Consider the following 15,002-nt stretch of genomic DNA (forward strand, 5'->3'; position numbering starts at 1 on the left):
CAAGTAAAACTGTGGCATAACATGTTATCTGAAACAACTGAACAATTGTACTAAAAACACAAATTGATTACTGCAGTTTAAATGTCAAAGGTCATGTTATTACCACAGTACAGTGTAACTAACTTGAGAAAATACTGCTTCAAGCATCAACTATTACATTCTGGAATCAAAAGAAAACATTTAAGCAATATTCACAAGGCCTACTACTGTAAGTTTACCTTGCTGCCCAATTGAACTCTTTGTGCACTATTGTACATGAGAATACAGCAAGCCATATATTGTTGGTACAGAGCTGCTGAGTACATTATTCTATTTATTATTATTGTTGTTGGGGCGGGACTGCATGAACAAAGCCATCCACACACTCTAAAATGGTAATAAACAGAAAAGTACACTGTGGGTACACAGACGTACGTACACACACGTACGTACACACACACAAAATAAGGAAACTTAATTTAAACACCCTAGTAGGTATGCATAGAGAAAACTGTGCAAGACCCATAGTTATCACCAAAGTTCACACTAAAGAGGACAGCAGAGTTGAAACCATGCAGGGTTCTGCAATAGCAGAGTATGAATAAATCAATGGTCTTGGGGTTTTGGTCTAGGAATGAATTACAAAAGGTGCAAAAGTGGTTATGAGTTAGCAGTGAATAATTGGTAAGATATTCATGAACAAAAACCTAAGCGGATCATATGCTGCAAATCTTTGCATGACACGTAGCGAGTAGTCAGAAGAGCATATGTATGGAACATGTCAAATGTAGAAGCGCATCATTCAAGACTATCCAGCACAGTTATCAACTTAATCCTACATGTTTACGCCAATGTAGTAAAACATATTGGCACAGATACTAAATTGACCAAGTCTTATGCTAACTGAAGCACTAACATAAGTTTGCATTTGAAAATGTATGCAAATCACGATTATACAACACTACAAGCCCCAAAATGTTACATCACATTAACTGGGAAGAGCACCAGCACACACAGAATCAGCAATGCATAAAATGTTTACATTCTACAGACACTCCCAAAAATAATAACTCTTTGATTCTACAGTTCCTGGAGGGTAGATCAAGAGTGCACACTAGACAAAGAGGTCAGGGAAAGCTATAAGAGCAGTACTGTTAGCTGGTTTCCTACCTGTTTCATTGCAGTCTCCCCGATTTTGTCTGAATGCTTTCGGATACTCTCCAGGAAGTCTTTAAGGTCAGACATAGAAATGTCCTTGATTTCTTCTCGCAGCTTTGGAATGTTATCGACCATGATCTTGCAGAAGCGGTAATGGCTGACCTGCGGCAGGTGTGTTTGCTCCAGGTGCTCCAAGGATTTCAAGGCAGGGTAATATCTGGAAGCAAAGGTTTGTTGATTGGAGTCATGAGAACAAACACACTATATTTAACAAGCTATTATCCACAATATTTCTCCACTTACTTATAAATGCTTCATGGGGGTAATCCGGTTTGCATATGCAAAGGAAGAGTACCTTCCACTTCTTCCACAGGAGGAGCTTTTGACACCCAATCCCAAAAGTATTTTTAGTGATAAAGCTTCTTGTACAATCTTATCTATTAGCCTCAGTGGCCAGCAATCTAAAAGATACCTAGACAGGTAAACATATGGAGTTTGCCACCGAATAGAACAGAATTACTGAGAGGACTACAACATTTATAGCACTCCTGCACAAGATTCCCAGAGATCCTTCACAGTAAAAGGATTCCATTCTACAGCACAAATCGCAGAAACAGAAATATCTGGTGTTGATTCCTTTCCAAATAATTCACATTCAGACTTGATATGAACTGCTACACACAAAACTAGCAGTCATCTCTAAAGAGTAGTCATTGCAACAGACCTGCTTGAAACAGCCTAAGAATTTACACATTTGTAGAAGAAAGGAAAATGTTACTTACCCAGTACGCATCTGTTCTGGGCATGTAGAGCAGTAGATTCAGATGCTTTGCATAGCCTGCCATCTAGTGTTGGGTCCGGTTTTTTGCACTTTGTTTTTGTTTGAAGAAGTCTTTTCCAATCACGGGGTAGGTAACTCCTCCTTTCGGTGATAGTTCGCATGGGCATCGGCTCCATTGTTAGATTGTTTGCCGTAGAGGGTGATAATGGAGTTAGTAAGAGATGACCATGTATATATGTATCTAAGTAAGAAATGACTGCAACAGGTTTAGGTACCCGGGGAGGCGGGTGGGCACATGTGAATCTACAGCTCTACATGCCAAGAACAGATGCATACTTGGTAAGTAGCATTTTTCGTTCGAGTCATGTGAGCTGTAGATCACATGCTTTGCATAGACTATACAGCAGTTATCTCCCAAAATGGTGGCTAACCTGTAGCTGTTACAGTCATCTGAAATAGTGTACATTAAACTGCTTGGCCCACACTAGCTTGCTGTCTTGCTAACAAATCTACACAATAGTGTTTTGTGAATGTGTGAGGTGTAGACCATGTTGCAGCTTTGCAGATTTCATCTATAGGTATATTCCCCAAGAATGCCATAGAAGCCCCTGGTTTGCATGTGTAGTGCACTCAAGGGGGAATTGTTAGTGTTCGTTTTGCTTTTGCATAGCATGTCTGAATGCACTTGACTACCCACCGTGCAATACCTGATTTTGATATACGATAGCCTTTATGTGGTGGCGCAAAGGCGACAAACAATTGTTATATCTTGCGGAAAGGTTTCTTCCTTTCTACATAGTAAAGCAATACTCTTTTCACATCCAAAGTGTGCAAAGCACGTTCTGCCACAGAATCTGGTAGAAGGAAGAACACAGGCAACTCAGCAAATTGGTTGATATGAAAGGCAGAAATTACCTTTGGTAGGAATTTAGGTTTGGTTCGAAGAACCACTTTGTTTTGGTGTGCATGTAAAAATGGGTTTTTCTATGGTTAGTGCCTGAAGCTCGCCTACTCTCCTCAGTGATGTGATAGCTATAAGGAAAGCTACTTTCCAAGTGAGAAATTGCAGTTCACATCTATGCAATGGCTCAAAGGGTGGACCCATCAGTCTTGTAAGGACAATGTTAAGATTCCACACTGGAGCAGGTGGAGGTCTTGGGGGGATGATTCTTTTAAGTCCCTCCATAAATGCTTTAATGACAGGCACTCTAAAGAGAGACAGATGTTGTCTGTTTTGTAGGTATGCAGCTATTGCAGCAAGATGTAAGCGTATGGAAGAGTGCGCTAAATTGGAATGCTGCAGATGTACTAAATAGCAAATGATGTTTTGAACTGAAGCGTCCAGTGGATCGATTTGATTGTTCTTGCAGTATATTACAAATCGCTTCCTCTTTGCTGCACATCATGCTCATGTGGTAGGACATCTAGCCTCTTTGATGATGTTCATGCGGTCTGGTGGGAGATTAAAGGTAGACAAACTCTAAGATTTCATGTGCCAGATCGCAAGATTGAGATGACTGGGATCTGGATGTCTTATCTCTCCATGGCTCTGAATAAGAAGATTGGGAGTGAGATGTAGTTTTTGGTGAGGAACTACTGAGCGCTCCAACAGGGTTGTGAACCAGGGTTGCCGGGCCCATGTGGGAGCAACTAGGATGAGTGACAGGGACGCCTGTATGAGCTTCTGAGCGTAAACAAATATCCCTGACCAATTGATCCATAGTGCAGTGCCTTTGGACAATGGGTGTGGATGCCAAGCTTGGGCATTTTGCATTTAGGTTTGTGTCAAACAGATCTATTTGCAGAAAGCTCCACATTTGGAAGCATGGGAGGAGAACTTGAGGGTGGAGTTCACATTCGTGGATCTGTTGTCTTTGACGACTGAGCAGATCTGCAATCTGATTGTTTACTCCTGGAAGGTGTTCTTCAAGGAGATACATTTTGTGACGTATAGCCCATTTCCAGATGGTCTATGCTAGTTGTGACAGCTGGAGAGAGTGTGTCCACCCCTCTGTTTTTGTATGTAGTACATTGCTGTCATGTCTGTACGGATCAGGACAGCTTTGCCTACTAGATGTACTTGAAACGCTTTAAGCGCTAGAAAAGCGCTAGCAGCTCCAGATTTGTGTGAAGCTACTTTTGCTGCAGGCTCCACATGCCCTGAATTGTATGCGTCTGGAGATGAGCTCCCCAACCAGTGAGCGATGCATCTGCTGTTAGCACCATCTGTGGAACCGGGTCGATGAAGGGCCGCCCTTCTGCAAGGCTTTGTGTATTCCACCACTTGAGAGAGCGATGGGTGCGGATGTCCACCAACACTATCTGATAACAGACCCTGAGCCTGGTTCCACTGCCGTGCTAAGCACTCCTGAAGGGGACGCATCTGGAGTCTTGCGTAAGGGGCTATTAGAATGCAAGACGCCATCATCACTCGTAAGTGCATGAACACTTGAGCCGGCAATGAGTGTTGAGGCTGAAACAGAGTAAAGTTTGCATGTTGAGGATTCTGACAGGATTGGGGTAGGCCAAAGCCTTTTGTGGTTCCATTGTGGCTCCCAGATACACCTGTGTGTTGGATGGTTGTAGATGGGATTTGGACAGAGATACTGTGAATCCAAGATCGTGGAGCAACTGCACTGTTTTGTGAGTGTGACGTAGACCGCTTTTTTGCGAGCTGGCTCTTATGAGCTAGTCGTTCAAATATGGGAAGAAGTGAATGTGTTGTCTTCGTAGATGAGCTGCGACTACTGCCAGGCACTTGGTGAAAACTCTGGGTGCGGTAGTTATTCTGAATGGGAGCACCTTGAACTGATAGTGCTGGTCTGATAATACGAGCCTGAGGTACTTGCGGTGAGCAGGGTGTATTGGGATATGGAAATAGGCTTCCTTTAAGTCCAGAGTGGCCAGAAAGTCACCTTGTTGAAGGAGCGGGAGCACTTGCTGGAGTGTGACCATGTAAAAGTGGTCCGACTGAATGTATAGATTTAGTTCTCTGTGGTCTAGTATAGGCTTGAGAGAGCCGTCCTTCTTGGGAACTAAGAAGTACAGGGAGTATACTCCGGCCCCTTAATATCTTAATGTGACTGGTTCTATAGCTCCTTTCTCTAAGAGAGAGAGAGAACCTCTTGCTTTAGAAGGGTAAGATGTTCCTGTGACATTGCGCATGATTTTGGAGGAATGTTTGGGGGAGTGTCTGTAAGTTTCTGGCAGAAACGATATTGGATAATTTGTAAAACTCATTTGTCTGAGGTGTTTTGTTCCAGACAGGGAGAAATTGGGAGACACGTCACCCGACAGAAGTGGAATGATCGGGGGCAGCGGAAGGAAGTCACTGCTTATTTGTGGGGGAAGTGCGTGTGGAGTTGCCTCTGCCTCTTCCCTTACCATGGTTTCCTCTAAAACCTCCTACGAATTAGCCTCTTGATGAGGGCGATTGGTTGTTGCCCTTGTAAGAGGAGGAGGGATTTTCTGTGGAAATATCTTTGGAGCCACCCCTGTAAAAGGAGTGCCAAAAGGAACCCCTATTCTGTGGAAATATTTTTGGAGCCACCCCTGTAAAAGGAGCGCCGAAAGGAACCCCTTATCCGCAGTTGACTGCAAAGCCCCCATGGACTTTGTGACCTCAGTGTCTTTCTTCATCTTTTCCAGGGAGGTGTCAACTGCTGGACCAAAGAGGTGTTCCTTGTCAAATGGCTGGTTGAGAAGGGAGGCCTGTACCTCAAGTTTGAACTCTGAAATTCTCAACCATGCATGTCTGTGTAGCAGTACGCTAGTGTTTACTGCGCGTGCTGCTGTGTCTGCAGCGTCTAGGGCGCACTTGATGGAGGTATTGGTGATAAGTTTGCCCTCCTGGATAAGATCATTTGCCTTAGAATTATGCTCATAAGGCAGAAATTGCATACGTTTTTATAATTCATCGTATTGAGCCCCATCATATCTGGCTAACAAAGCCTGAGCATTGGCAATGCACCAGTGATTAGCTGCTTGTGAGGCTACCCTTTTGCCAGAGGCATCAATTAGCTTGGGCTCCTTATCAGGAGGGGCCTCATCCGTGGTCTGTGAATTAGCTCTCTTGCGAGGACTATAAACCACAAGAGAGTCTAGGGGCAGCTGACCCATGGTGTAGGCAGGGTCAATAGGTGCTGGTTTATATTTCTTCTTAACCCTGGGCATGAGGATTCTTGCCCTTACAGGATCTTTGAAAATCTCATCTGCTTTTTTAAGCATTCCCTTAAGCATAGGCAGTGTATGTGTAGTTTTTTTAGAGGAACTTAGGGTCTCAAACAGGGTTGGAGGTAGATGAGAAAAGGACTGAAAATGGTGTATGTGACCTGAGAGGAACAAATCGACAAGCATTGCAATCTTCTTCTTTGTGCTCTGATGAGAGGCACAAGTTGCAGACCTTATGCAGGTCGGTGCGAGGATACTTGGAGTGGCACTGAGGGCAGAATTGAAATGGAGTCTGCTCCATCTGCAGAAGACTGGCTAATATGGAATGGTGTGGAAGTCAATCGACGCGGCTAGGTCGAAGGCTGCCTACGATGTGTTCCTTATCGAAGATCGAGAGTATTACTATTTTTCAGCAAGCAGAAAATGATGAAGCGCGTACCAGAACAACACCAACGAGGGTACAGTGGATTGTGCACCCAGGGGATCCCGAAGAACGGTTGGGACCGGAGCGTCTCAAACCACGTCCAAACCAGATGGCGGAAAGAAAACAATCTAACAATGGAGTTGATGCCCATGCACACTATCACCGATAGGAGGAGTCATCTTACCTTATGACTGGAAAAGACTTATTTGAAGAAAAACAACTTGCAAACATGTAAACCCAACACTAGATGGCAGGAGTATGCAAAGCATGTGTATCTAAAGCACGCATGCCTTGAATATTTACTTTACAAATTGCCCTAAGTGGACCAGGTCTGCTCTGTGCCATAGATACTAGAGGGTTGAGCTTAGAATAATTTAGTGACTTTGAAGGTTCACCCTGCCAAGGGTTGTGATTATACCTTGAGATAGCCAGTCTGCCCTCCCTCTGCCCCCCAAATAATAATCCAATTTCTTACAGTGTGTGTTTAAAATCTTACAATAGACTTCATTTTGCAAAACTAGAGCTTGCATGAAGTTGTAGGACAGGGAATATATAATGGACAAAGGTATATTACAAGCATCCCTAATATTGGGATTCTGAACACAAACGGAGAAGAATCTAGGAACAGGCAGGGAAACAATATTAATAAAATAAAAAATGCACAACGGTTCTAACTACAATCTATTAAGTAATCAAACGGAAGACTCCATAAGTAACTTTTACAGCAGCTCCTCCATCATTCACCACTTACACTGATAGAAAGTAGAAAGGAGCCACCATTATATCAGTAATGTTGAATGTCTAGATAAATCTTTAAATACTCAATACATCTCACTTTTCCAGATTAAGGACAGCGAAAAAATAAAGTGGGTTCCTTATTTTCACAAAAGCCAACTTTGAAGGTTGATATTTCCATAATATCTCCCTCACGTTTGGGCAACTACACTTCACACGGTCTCCAGAGAGAGAACACTGAGAAACTACTTATGTCAAAGCCTACCTAAGTGTTACGTCCACCATCTGTACATGTAAACTGTACACCTGTGTTCAACGGATATGGAGGTTGCACAGTTAAAAGCTTTTTGTAAATCAACCACAGAACTAAAACGTAAGATAGGACAGTTAAATATGCTGATCCTCAGGTACAGGAGATCTCTCTCTTGACTTGGTGGCAGGGAGATTACTCTAGAGATAAGGCAAATCCTTTGCATCATTTCAATTTCTAATGGATGACAATTCTGCTTTACACAATGAACAGCAGAACATATGAATGAGACAGGAAGGCAGTGTACAGGCCACTTGAATTCAGGACTACAAGGCAACAAGAGTGATAGATATTATAACCCCATAACTGTGATCTCCTATAAAAATTGCACCTTGGAGTACTCGTTACTGCAGTTCTACTCATCACGATTAGAAAAAACAAAAAGAATTAACCACAAGTCTTTAACCAAGCAAAGAAAAGCAATTAAATTTTTTGATTCTGTATACGTTAGGTAAATCGCCAATAAGCGTGATGACCCACTAGCCCCTACCTTCAGTTAGACTAAATATGCCATCTATTTTATGCAAACAGAAGGAACAAACAGTGAGTCTCCTGGGTTGATAGGATCACAGACTTTCATAGGTTTGCGAAGCGGTTACAAGCTTTTAAGATACAAATGCATGCCCAGCACATGGCAATTTCTTCAGTAGAATGAAGAGTACAAAGACTCCTCATTTTAATAGAAGGAAAGGGGCCCATTGTTTTAACACAATCTAGTAAAACAATGTGATACTGAAATGATTAGCTAAACAAACATTTGAAACTGTATTTCGGAGATGTGTCTATGGGTGATCAATTAACGTTTTAGCAGCATCAGCTGAGAAGCTATTTTACAACAGCAGCCATTATAGCAGTGATCCGAGCCAGTGGATGGAGGATGCTTGAAATGGTGTCAGACTCTTACAATTCAGTGGAAATATTTTCACCACCACATCACGTCTAGCCAGTTCGGCATATGCATCATGGGACAAGAGTCTATGGCTTCAGTTAGGGAGTGTGTCAGATGCCAGGTTTATGTATCTAAAATATTCACAGATTTATGTGTAAGTAGGAAAGAAAAGTGAGATAGAGAGAAGAGCTAGTGAGACAGTGAGAGAGCTAATCAGGGAGAGGTTATGATTTTTTAATTTTTTTTTTATTTATAACGTTTTATATAGCGCGAACAAGATCCCGAAGGATATCAGAGCGCTTTACAAAAGGATGGAAGGCAGGACATAAATGCAATATCGACATCAAGAAAGAATACAAACCAGGAATAAACGCATAATTAGAAAACAAGTGAGTCAAGGGGAGTAATACAATAAACAGGTATATAGCTGGTTACAAAGGAGCACACTATGTGGTAAAGAAGAGCAGCGTCAAAATGGTGGTACAATGGTTGTAGGATAAATGACTTCAAGCAAGTGAGCCTAGTCCAATTAAGGTAAAAATTTATTCATGAGGAATCGTTTAGCTTCCAGTTTGAAAGCAGTCGTTGAGGAGATTCTGCGTACTTCCGGTGGAAGAGAGTTCCATATCTTTGGGGCAGCGCCAGAGAAGGCTCGGTGACAAGTTCTCTTTTTGCTAAGGATGAGATGAGTGGTTTTAAGAGGAAAGTGTTAGCGCTTTTTTAGGCTCAACCACCACAGGAGAATTCAAGCTTTTGCGCTAGGTACCTGGCAGTTCTGAAATGCAGGTCTTTGTGCGTCAGAACGGCAATCCTTAACTGAATTCGAGCTTCGTAGGGCAACCATTTAAGATATTTTAGTATCTCATTTCATTTGGTACCTGTAGCCAGTCTAGCTGCAGTGTTCGGTGATGCCCTTAGTGGAGCCAGGGTATATTTGGGAAGGCCACAGAGCGTAACGCTGCCGTAATCTAGCCTCGGCAAGACAAGCGCTTGGACCACCTGCTTGAAGTCAGATTGGGGAAGGAATGGTTTGATATTTCCAAGTGTCCTCATTAAGTGATTAGCTCCCTTACACACATTGCCGATGTGATTTTTCATATTCAGGTGCTTGTCCAGGGTGATTCCGAGAGATTTGGCTGAGTCTATGATGAGAGGGGTGCAGTTGAAAGCAGTGAGTTGATTTAGCCAAAGGTTTGGCTTGGGGATGTGGTTCGGAGGCGAGATGAGAAGGAATTCAGTTTTGGAGGTATTGAGCAGGAGATGGTTCTCAGTTAACCAATTTTGAGTAAACGTTAGGGAAGTGTTGAGTGAGATGATGTTATCTGGAGATAAGATTTTCAAATAAAGTTGTGTATCGTCTGCATACATATGGAAGAGAATGTTTGTGGAATTTAGTGAATTAGCTAGTGGTTCCAGGAAAAGGTTGAAGAGGATAGGAGATAGGGTTGATCCTTGGGGGACACCCATGATTACTGGAGAGGGAGTGGTTTGCCTTGACTCTTTGTGATCTGTGGTGGAGGAAGGACGAGCACCCGACCAGAGAAACCCATCTTGTTCTTCAGAATGGATAACAGGTTGTCATGATTAACCGTGTCGAATGCGGAGGAAAGGTCAAGGAGGAAGGAATCATTTTGGTCAAGCATTTTTAAAATGTCATCCATAACGTGAGTGGGGCCGATTCAGTACTGTGCGCCCCTTCTGAAAGCCGAATTGATGCTGGTCTAGGAGTTGGAAGTTCTCTATGTTAGCGCAAAGTTGCGATTGTATGCATTTTTCTAGGAGTTTGGCTAGGGTAGGGATGTTGGAGATAGGGCGGAAGTTATTGAGGTCAGCTTTATCTGTGTTCGTTTTTTTAGAATAGGTGACACCTGAGCTGCTCTTAGGCAGTCAGGGATCATGCCTTGTGATAGAGAAGCGTTTACAATCCTTGTCCAGGTGGGGATGAGTACAATCTTGATTTCTTTGAAGATGGCCGGGGGCAACGGGTCACTGAAGTGGTTAGATGGGTTGATATTCTAAAGAATCTTGTAGATGTCTTTTTCACTGAATGGGGTAAAGGTGTCCCATGACGCATTGTTCTTAGTGTTCAGGATGATGGCTTTGCACTTTTCTAAGGGGTGGTGCGGACCCAGAGGATGGCGCGGACCCAGAGGATGGCAGGAGAGTCTTCTTAGAGGCTAGCTCAATGGTGATGAGTCTTGCTTTCTCAGTGAAGAAAGCAACAAGTTCATGATAGAGAGCTGCCAAGACAGAGATACCCAAGACCAAGAGAACCAAGGGAGACAGAAAGAAAAAGATAGCGAAAGAAATAGACAAAGACAGAGAGCCAGGTACCATGAAAGAAACAGAGAGAACGAAATAGAGAGAAAAAGACAGATATAGGCAGAGAGAGAGATAGACAGAGAGACTGTTTTCTGTGGACAGATGTTTTCCCTGGAATGGGAACGGGGTACGTGTAAAAATAATCTTATGTATGTGTACAGATTTAGGTGTGTGAGAATCTTTCGGCGAAGGTGCATAAGAATGTCAAGGCACTTCTGTATAGAGATTTTATCGTTATTCATTAATGCATCCTACAACTTAATTATTCCACAAAGCTACAACAGAGAAGACGTAGTTTTTTATTACTATAATTTTGCATGTCTATATGTTTAAGGAGTATAAAGGAAACTACAGCAACGTAAGTGTGCATGCATCAGAATTTTTGTGTGTTGGTGGCCTGTAAATATGTAGAAGTATGTGTTGAGCGGTCTAAATGTAGAAAGTGATTAATTGCAAGTGCATGTGTGCACATCTGTCTTGTATGCTGTGCATGCCCACTGTCTTAGAATGCTCCCCAAGTCCAGGGATGTTCAATTTCATTGGAATATATAAGATGTGGGATGCTCTGCAGCAAGAGGGTAAATGGAAGTGGGGCAATGGTAGACTGTATGCAAATGACGCATCAACATGTGTACTTATTATCTAGCTGATATCAAGGACCAGGCTTGCAGGTGGCTGCAAGTTTACCTTTTTGTCTTCATCTGTTCTTTCAGTTTACTGTACATCTCCAGAACTGCAGATAGAGGAAAGCAAATGAAAGACAATGTATCAGACAGTCAAAATATCAAAACGCCACCAAGATAGGAGTGGTAGGTGGGTGCATTTCAGTATTCTTACCTGGAAGGCACATGTTTAATTTGTCAATTGTAGCAGCAATGTTCCTTTGTTGGATTCTGCATTTCTTCAGCTCCTCCATTGAGTCTATCAGCTTAGAAATGTGGGAGGATGAACCATGATTAATTTCAGTCACTCAGCATATTCTCCAACGTCATGAACATGCACAGTACAATGATGATAGTGTTATATAAAAAATAAATAAATAAATATGTGCCCTTCTCAAAATGTTAAGTGCAAAGCACATTAGTTTATGCATTTTCAGTTGACTGTATAAGGTGGCAGTTTAGAAAGGCTTTACAAGTAGCCAACATGCTTCCTAAGACTAGCAAATTTTAAACAAAAAAATATATGAAAAGAACGACTTGGTTGAAGAAATATGTATTTGTCCAGTCCCTTAATTTGATGGAGATGAAGCTACTTTAGGAGGAAGAGTTCCACAAATTAATTGCCTTTCATGAATTTCAATTCCAAGTAAAAGGCCTGGTCTGAGATGTCTCTAAGGTCACTGTTTCAGGTCTACTTCTCCCAAATGTAGGGTCTACTTTCCAGGAGCCTTCTTACATCAGCCAGTGTCTAGCTCCAATGCTACTAGGCAGGCACCGAAAGCACATCACAGAAGACTGGCTGCTCACTGTCTGGCCTATACATTCTTGCAACTATAGGGATCTTTCTAGACGTAGAGATTCCACGAAGACCTGCAGTGAATCGCAATAGCTGAACTTGTTGAGGACCACTACTTGAAAGAGATCCTACTTATCAGAATCGCTCAAGGAAATACGGATAGTTACCCGTCAGATGTGGTAGATATTAAAAACCATGGCTCAATACCTAGCTAAACGTTGTGACTTTCTCGTAAACTCCACTGTCACGTAGTCATTATCAACATGAAACAATTTCTTGTGGAAAAGACATTCAACAGGCTTTCAAAAAGCAGGCGGTAGAACAATGTTTAACAGAGAATACAGATGTACAACACTTTATGGGCTACACTCATAAAACGTCAACAGCCCTTCCCAAACAGAAAACAAGACCAGCATCATAGGCAAATAAAGGAACGATGTTAAATGCTAATCGTAGCTCCCAAAGGAAATAAGTGATAGTTCTGTTCGGTCTCACAACGGAACTGAGAAAAACGTATACTGGTACATTTAACTTAACTACATATTGTCTGCAATGTTAGAAGTAAGAAGGTACATTTGCGTTTAGAGTATTAAAGTATTAGCAATAGATCTTGGATGGTAATCACCAAGTTGGAAATGTTAATCAAATAGATTGGCCATTGTACAGATGCTATCTGAAGATTCAAGAAAAATCTACACATTTGTGCTAATGGATGGCCAAAGGAGTTTGGAACAGATACATGTGGATTTCCAGAGGGTTACGTAACATCTTACATATGTGTGGCAGTGTTTACAACAGTTTATGGCTTATTTAGTATCAGGAGTTCACCACTGTGTGTCGATTTATTTTTCTCCTTCCATGCAAATGCATGGATTCATTGATCCCTTCTTAGTTGTTGGATGTATCTTGGGCCTGTGCTGAACAGCATATGGGTCAGCGTGACTTTGATACCCTTTGCATGCACAATCGTTCTTCAGTTGATTAGCTTGGGTCTTGCTTTCAATGTCCTAACAAGAGGAGTAGAACATGCCCACATTTAATTTCTCCTACCAGTTCCCAATTTCACCTTCAAACTGAAGGAGTATATTCTCACTAGGTATGCAAAGACTTGAAGTTCTTATGGTGGAATATCTTATAAATGTAATGTTTTTATAACTAGAAAACTGACTAATGCACAAAGGCTTATCAAGTAGCATTACAAGTTAGGTGAAAGGCTTGGCAACTTTTCCTTACTATGGAGAGAAGGAACTAGGGGTCTTAACACAAATTCATCAATGGACAAGTAGTTTGACCGAGGGAAATGCCAGCACAATACAAAATCTAGGGTTTATGCCCTTGAACTGATATTTCAACGTAAATTTACCCTTCATAAGCATAGATGTTTGTGCTTAGCTATGTTTTCTCAGTTGTGCTAGGACAACAGTAGATTGTAGGGTCATTACAAAATATTTTGAGTTGATCAGAAAACGCCTAGAGAATAGATCACCAAAATATAGAGCATGCTTTAATTCACATAGGTAGGAGAGCACTAGCCAGCTGCAGCCGACATGGCCACACTCTACTGAGGCTCCAGCGGTCGGGATTCGTCACCAACAGTGATCTTGCAGCATGGGCCCAACATTTGCTGACGACCTGGCAACCCCCTAACTCTGGGCATCACAGCAGCCCTTGTGGTGTGCTCACTGGCTGCGGATGAGAGCCTGGGGGCAAAGATATCCGAAGAGCTGCAGAGACCTTGGGGAAGTCTCGTGGGCCGGCGTGTGGATGACCAAGCCAAGGGCCTCCGGGCAGTGAACTGCGATCTTCCTTGAGGCAGACAACCAGTGGGTGCGGTGGACTAGGCGAGTGGTGGAGGGGAGCGAGGGCCAGCCTTTAATGAAGCCATGCGACTGTTGGGCGAACAGAGCAGCAAGGTTAGGCCTGTGGTGCTCATTGCGGGCCAGGCGCCAGCCTTGGCGCTGGCCTCGCCCTGAACGTAAACAGCCGGGGGAAGCAGCAGAAGTGGATTGCCTGCACCGTGGATGGGGCAGGTTGTGTCCCCCCACCAACTCCCCCCCAACCCCAGAGGCCCTCATCCTGAGTGCCTGGGTCTGCTCGGCCCCCTCCACCTGGGCTTCTGAGGAGGAAAGCAGGGCAAGCAGCGCTGCCGTGGGGGCACAGACACCATTGTTGTTGCGGTGCAGATGGGACTGAAGGATTGACCACTGGCCTATCTACTGGATACCACACTGCTGTCATTCACCGACATAGGCTGAACTACCACTTTGCGACCTGAGCACTGACGCTGCAGAACAACACTGACTGGAATGCACTAAACAGGGCTCCCTACACCAAACGCCTGGGTCTGCACGTGCCTCTTTGCCTGCAACCTGCAGAAGGAATGTGGGACCCGCATCGCTGTGGCAGGGGTGTGAGGGTGCTTGCTGGAAGGGAGATCGGGGCGACCGACCACCACTGTCTTCCCACTCTGAGACCCCTGCTTCAGCAGAACTGTTAATACCCTGAGCAGCCAATACTATGTGGCCGCACCAATTTGAGCCTCACTGCATGGTGCCTGTACCAGGCAAGAGCCCGCGGAGCTACACTGCTACCATAGGGAAATCTGACCACAGGCAGTAAAAACTGCACTTTGAGTCCAAGCACTGATTCCAGATGGCAGAACAAGGGCTGCAATACCAGGCTGAGCCCATTACTTGAGATGGCCTCCAGAACGTATACCCAGACCTCAAAACACTGCTACACATCATGCAGCAATGCCTGTTGTTTATTGACACCA

General features: G+C 43.3%; 1 protein-coding gene across 2 annotated transcripts in view; it reads right to left on the reverse strand.

Moving 5' to 3' along the window:
- The window catches only part of EXOC6B (exocyst complex component 6B), a 1,605,823-nt gene that overhangs the window by 1,385,971 nt on the left and 204,850 nt on the right, over positions 1 to 15,002 (reverse strand). For both annotated transcript variants that reach the window (XM_085642756.1, XM_085642755.1), the window contains exons 4-6: positions 11,606 to 11,696; positions 11,456 to 11,501; positions 1,150 to 1,354 (exon numbers count right to left, since the gene is read on the reverse strand). In XM_085642756.1, the coding sequence (XP_085498882.1) occupies positions 1,150 to 1,354; positions 11,456 to 11,501; positions 11,606 to 11,696 (342 nt within the window). The remainder of the gene's footprint in view (positions 1 to 1,149; positions 1,355 to 11,455; positions 11,502 to 11,605; positions 11,697 to 15,002) is intronic.

The sequence above is a fragment of the Triturus cristatus genome, chromosome 2_2, assembly GCF_964204655.1.
Source record: "Triturus cristatus chromosome 2_2, aTriCri1.1, whole genome shotgun sequence".
NCBI classification, from domain to species: Eukaryota; Metazoa; Chordata; class Amphibia; order Caudata; family Salamandridae; genus Triturus; species Triturus cristatus.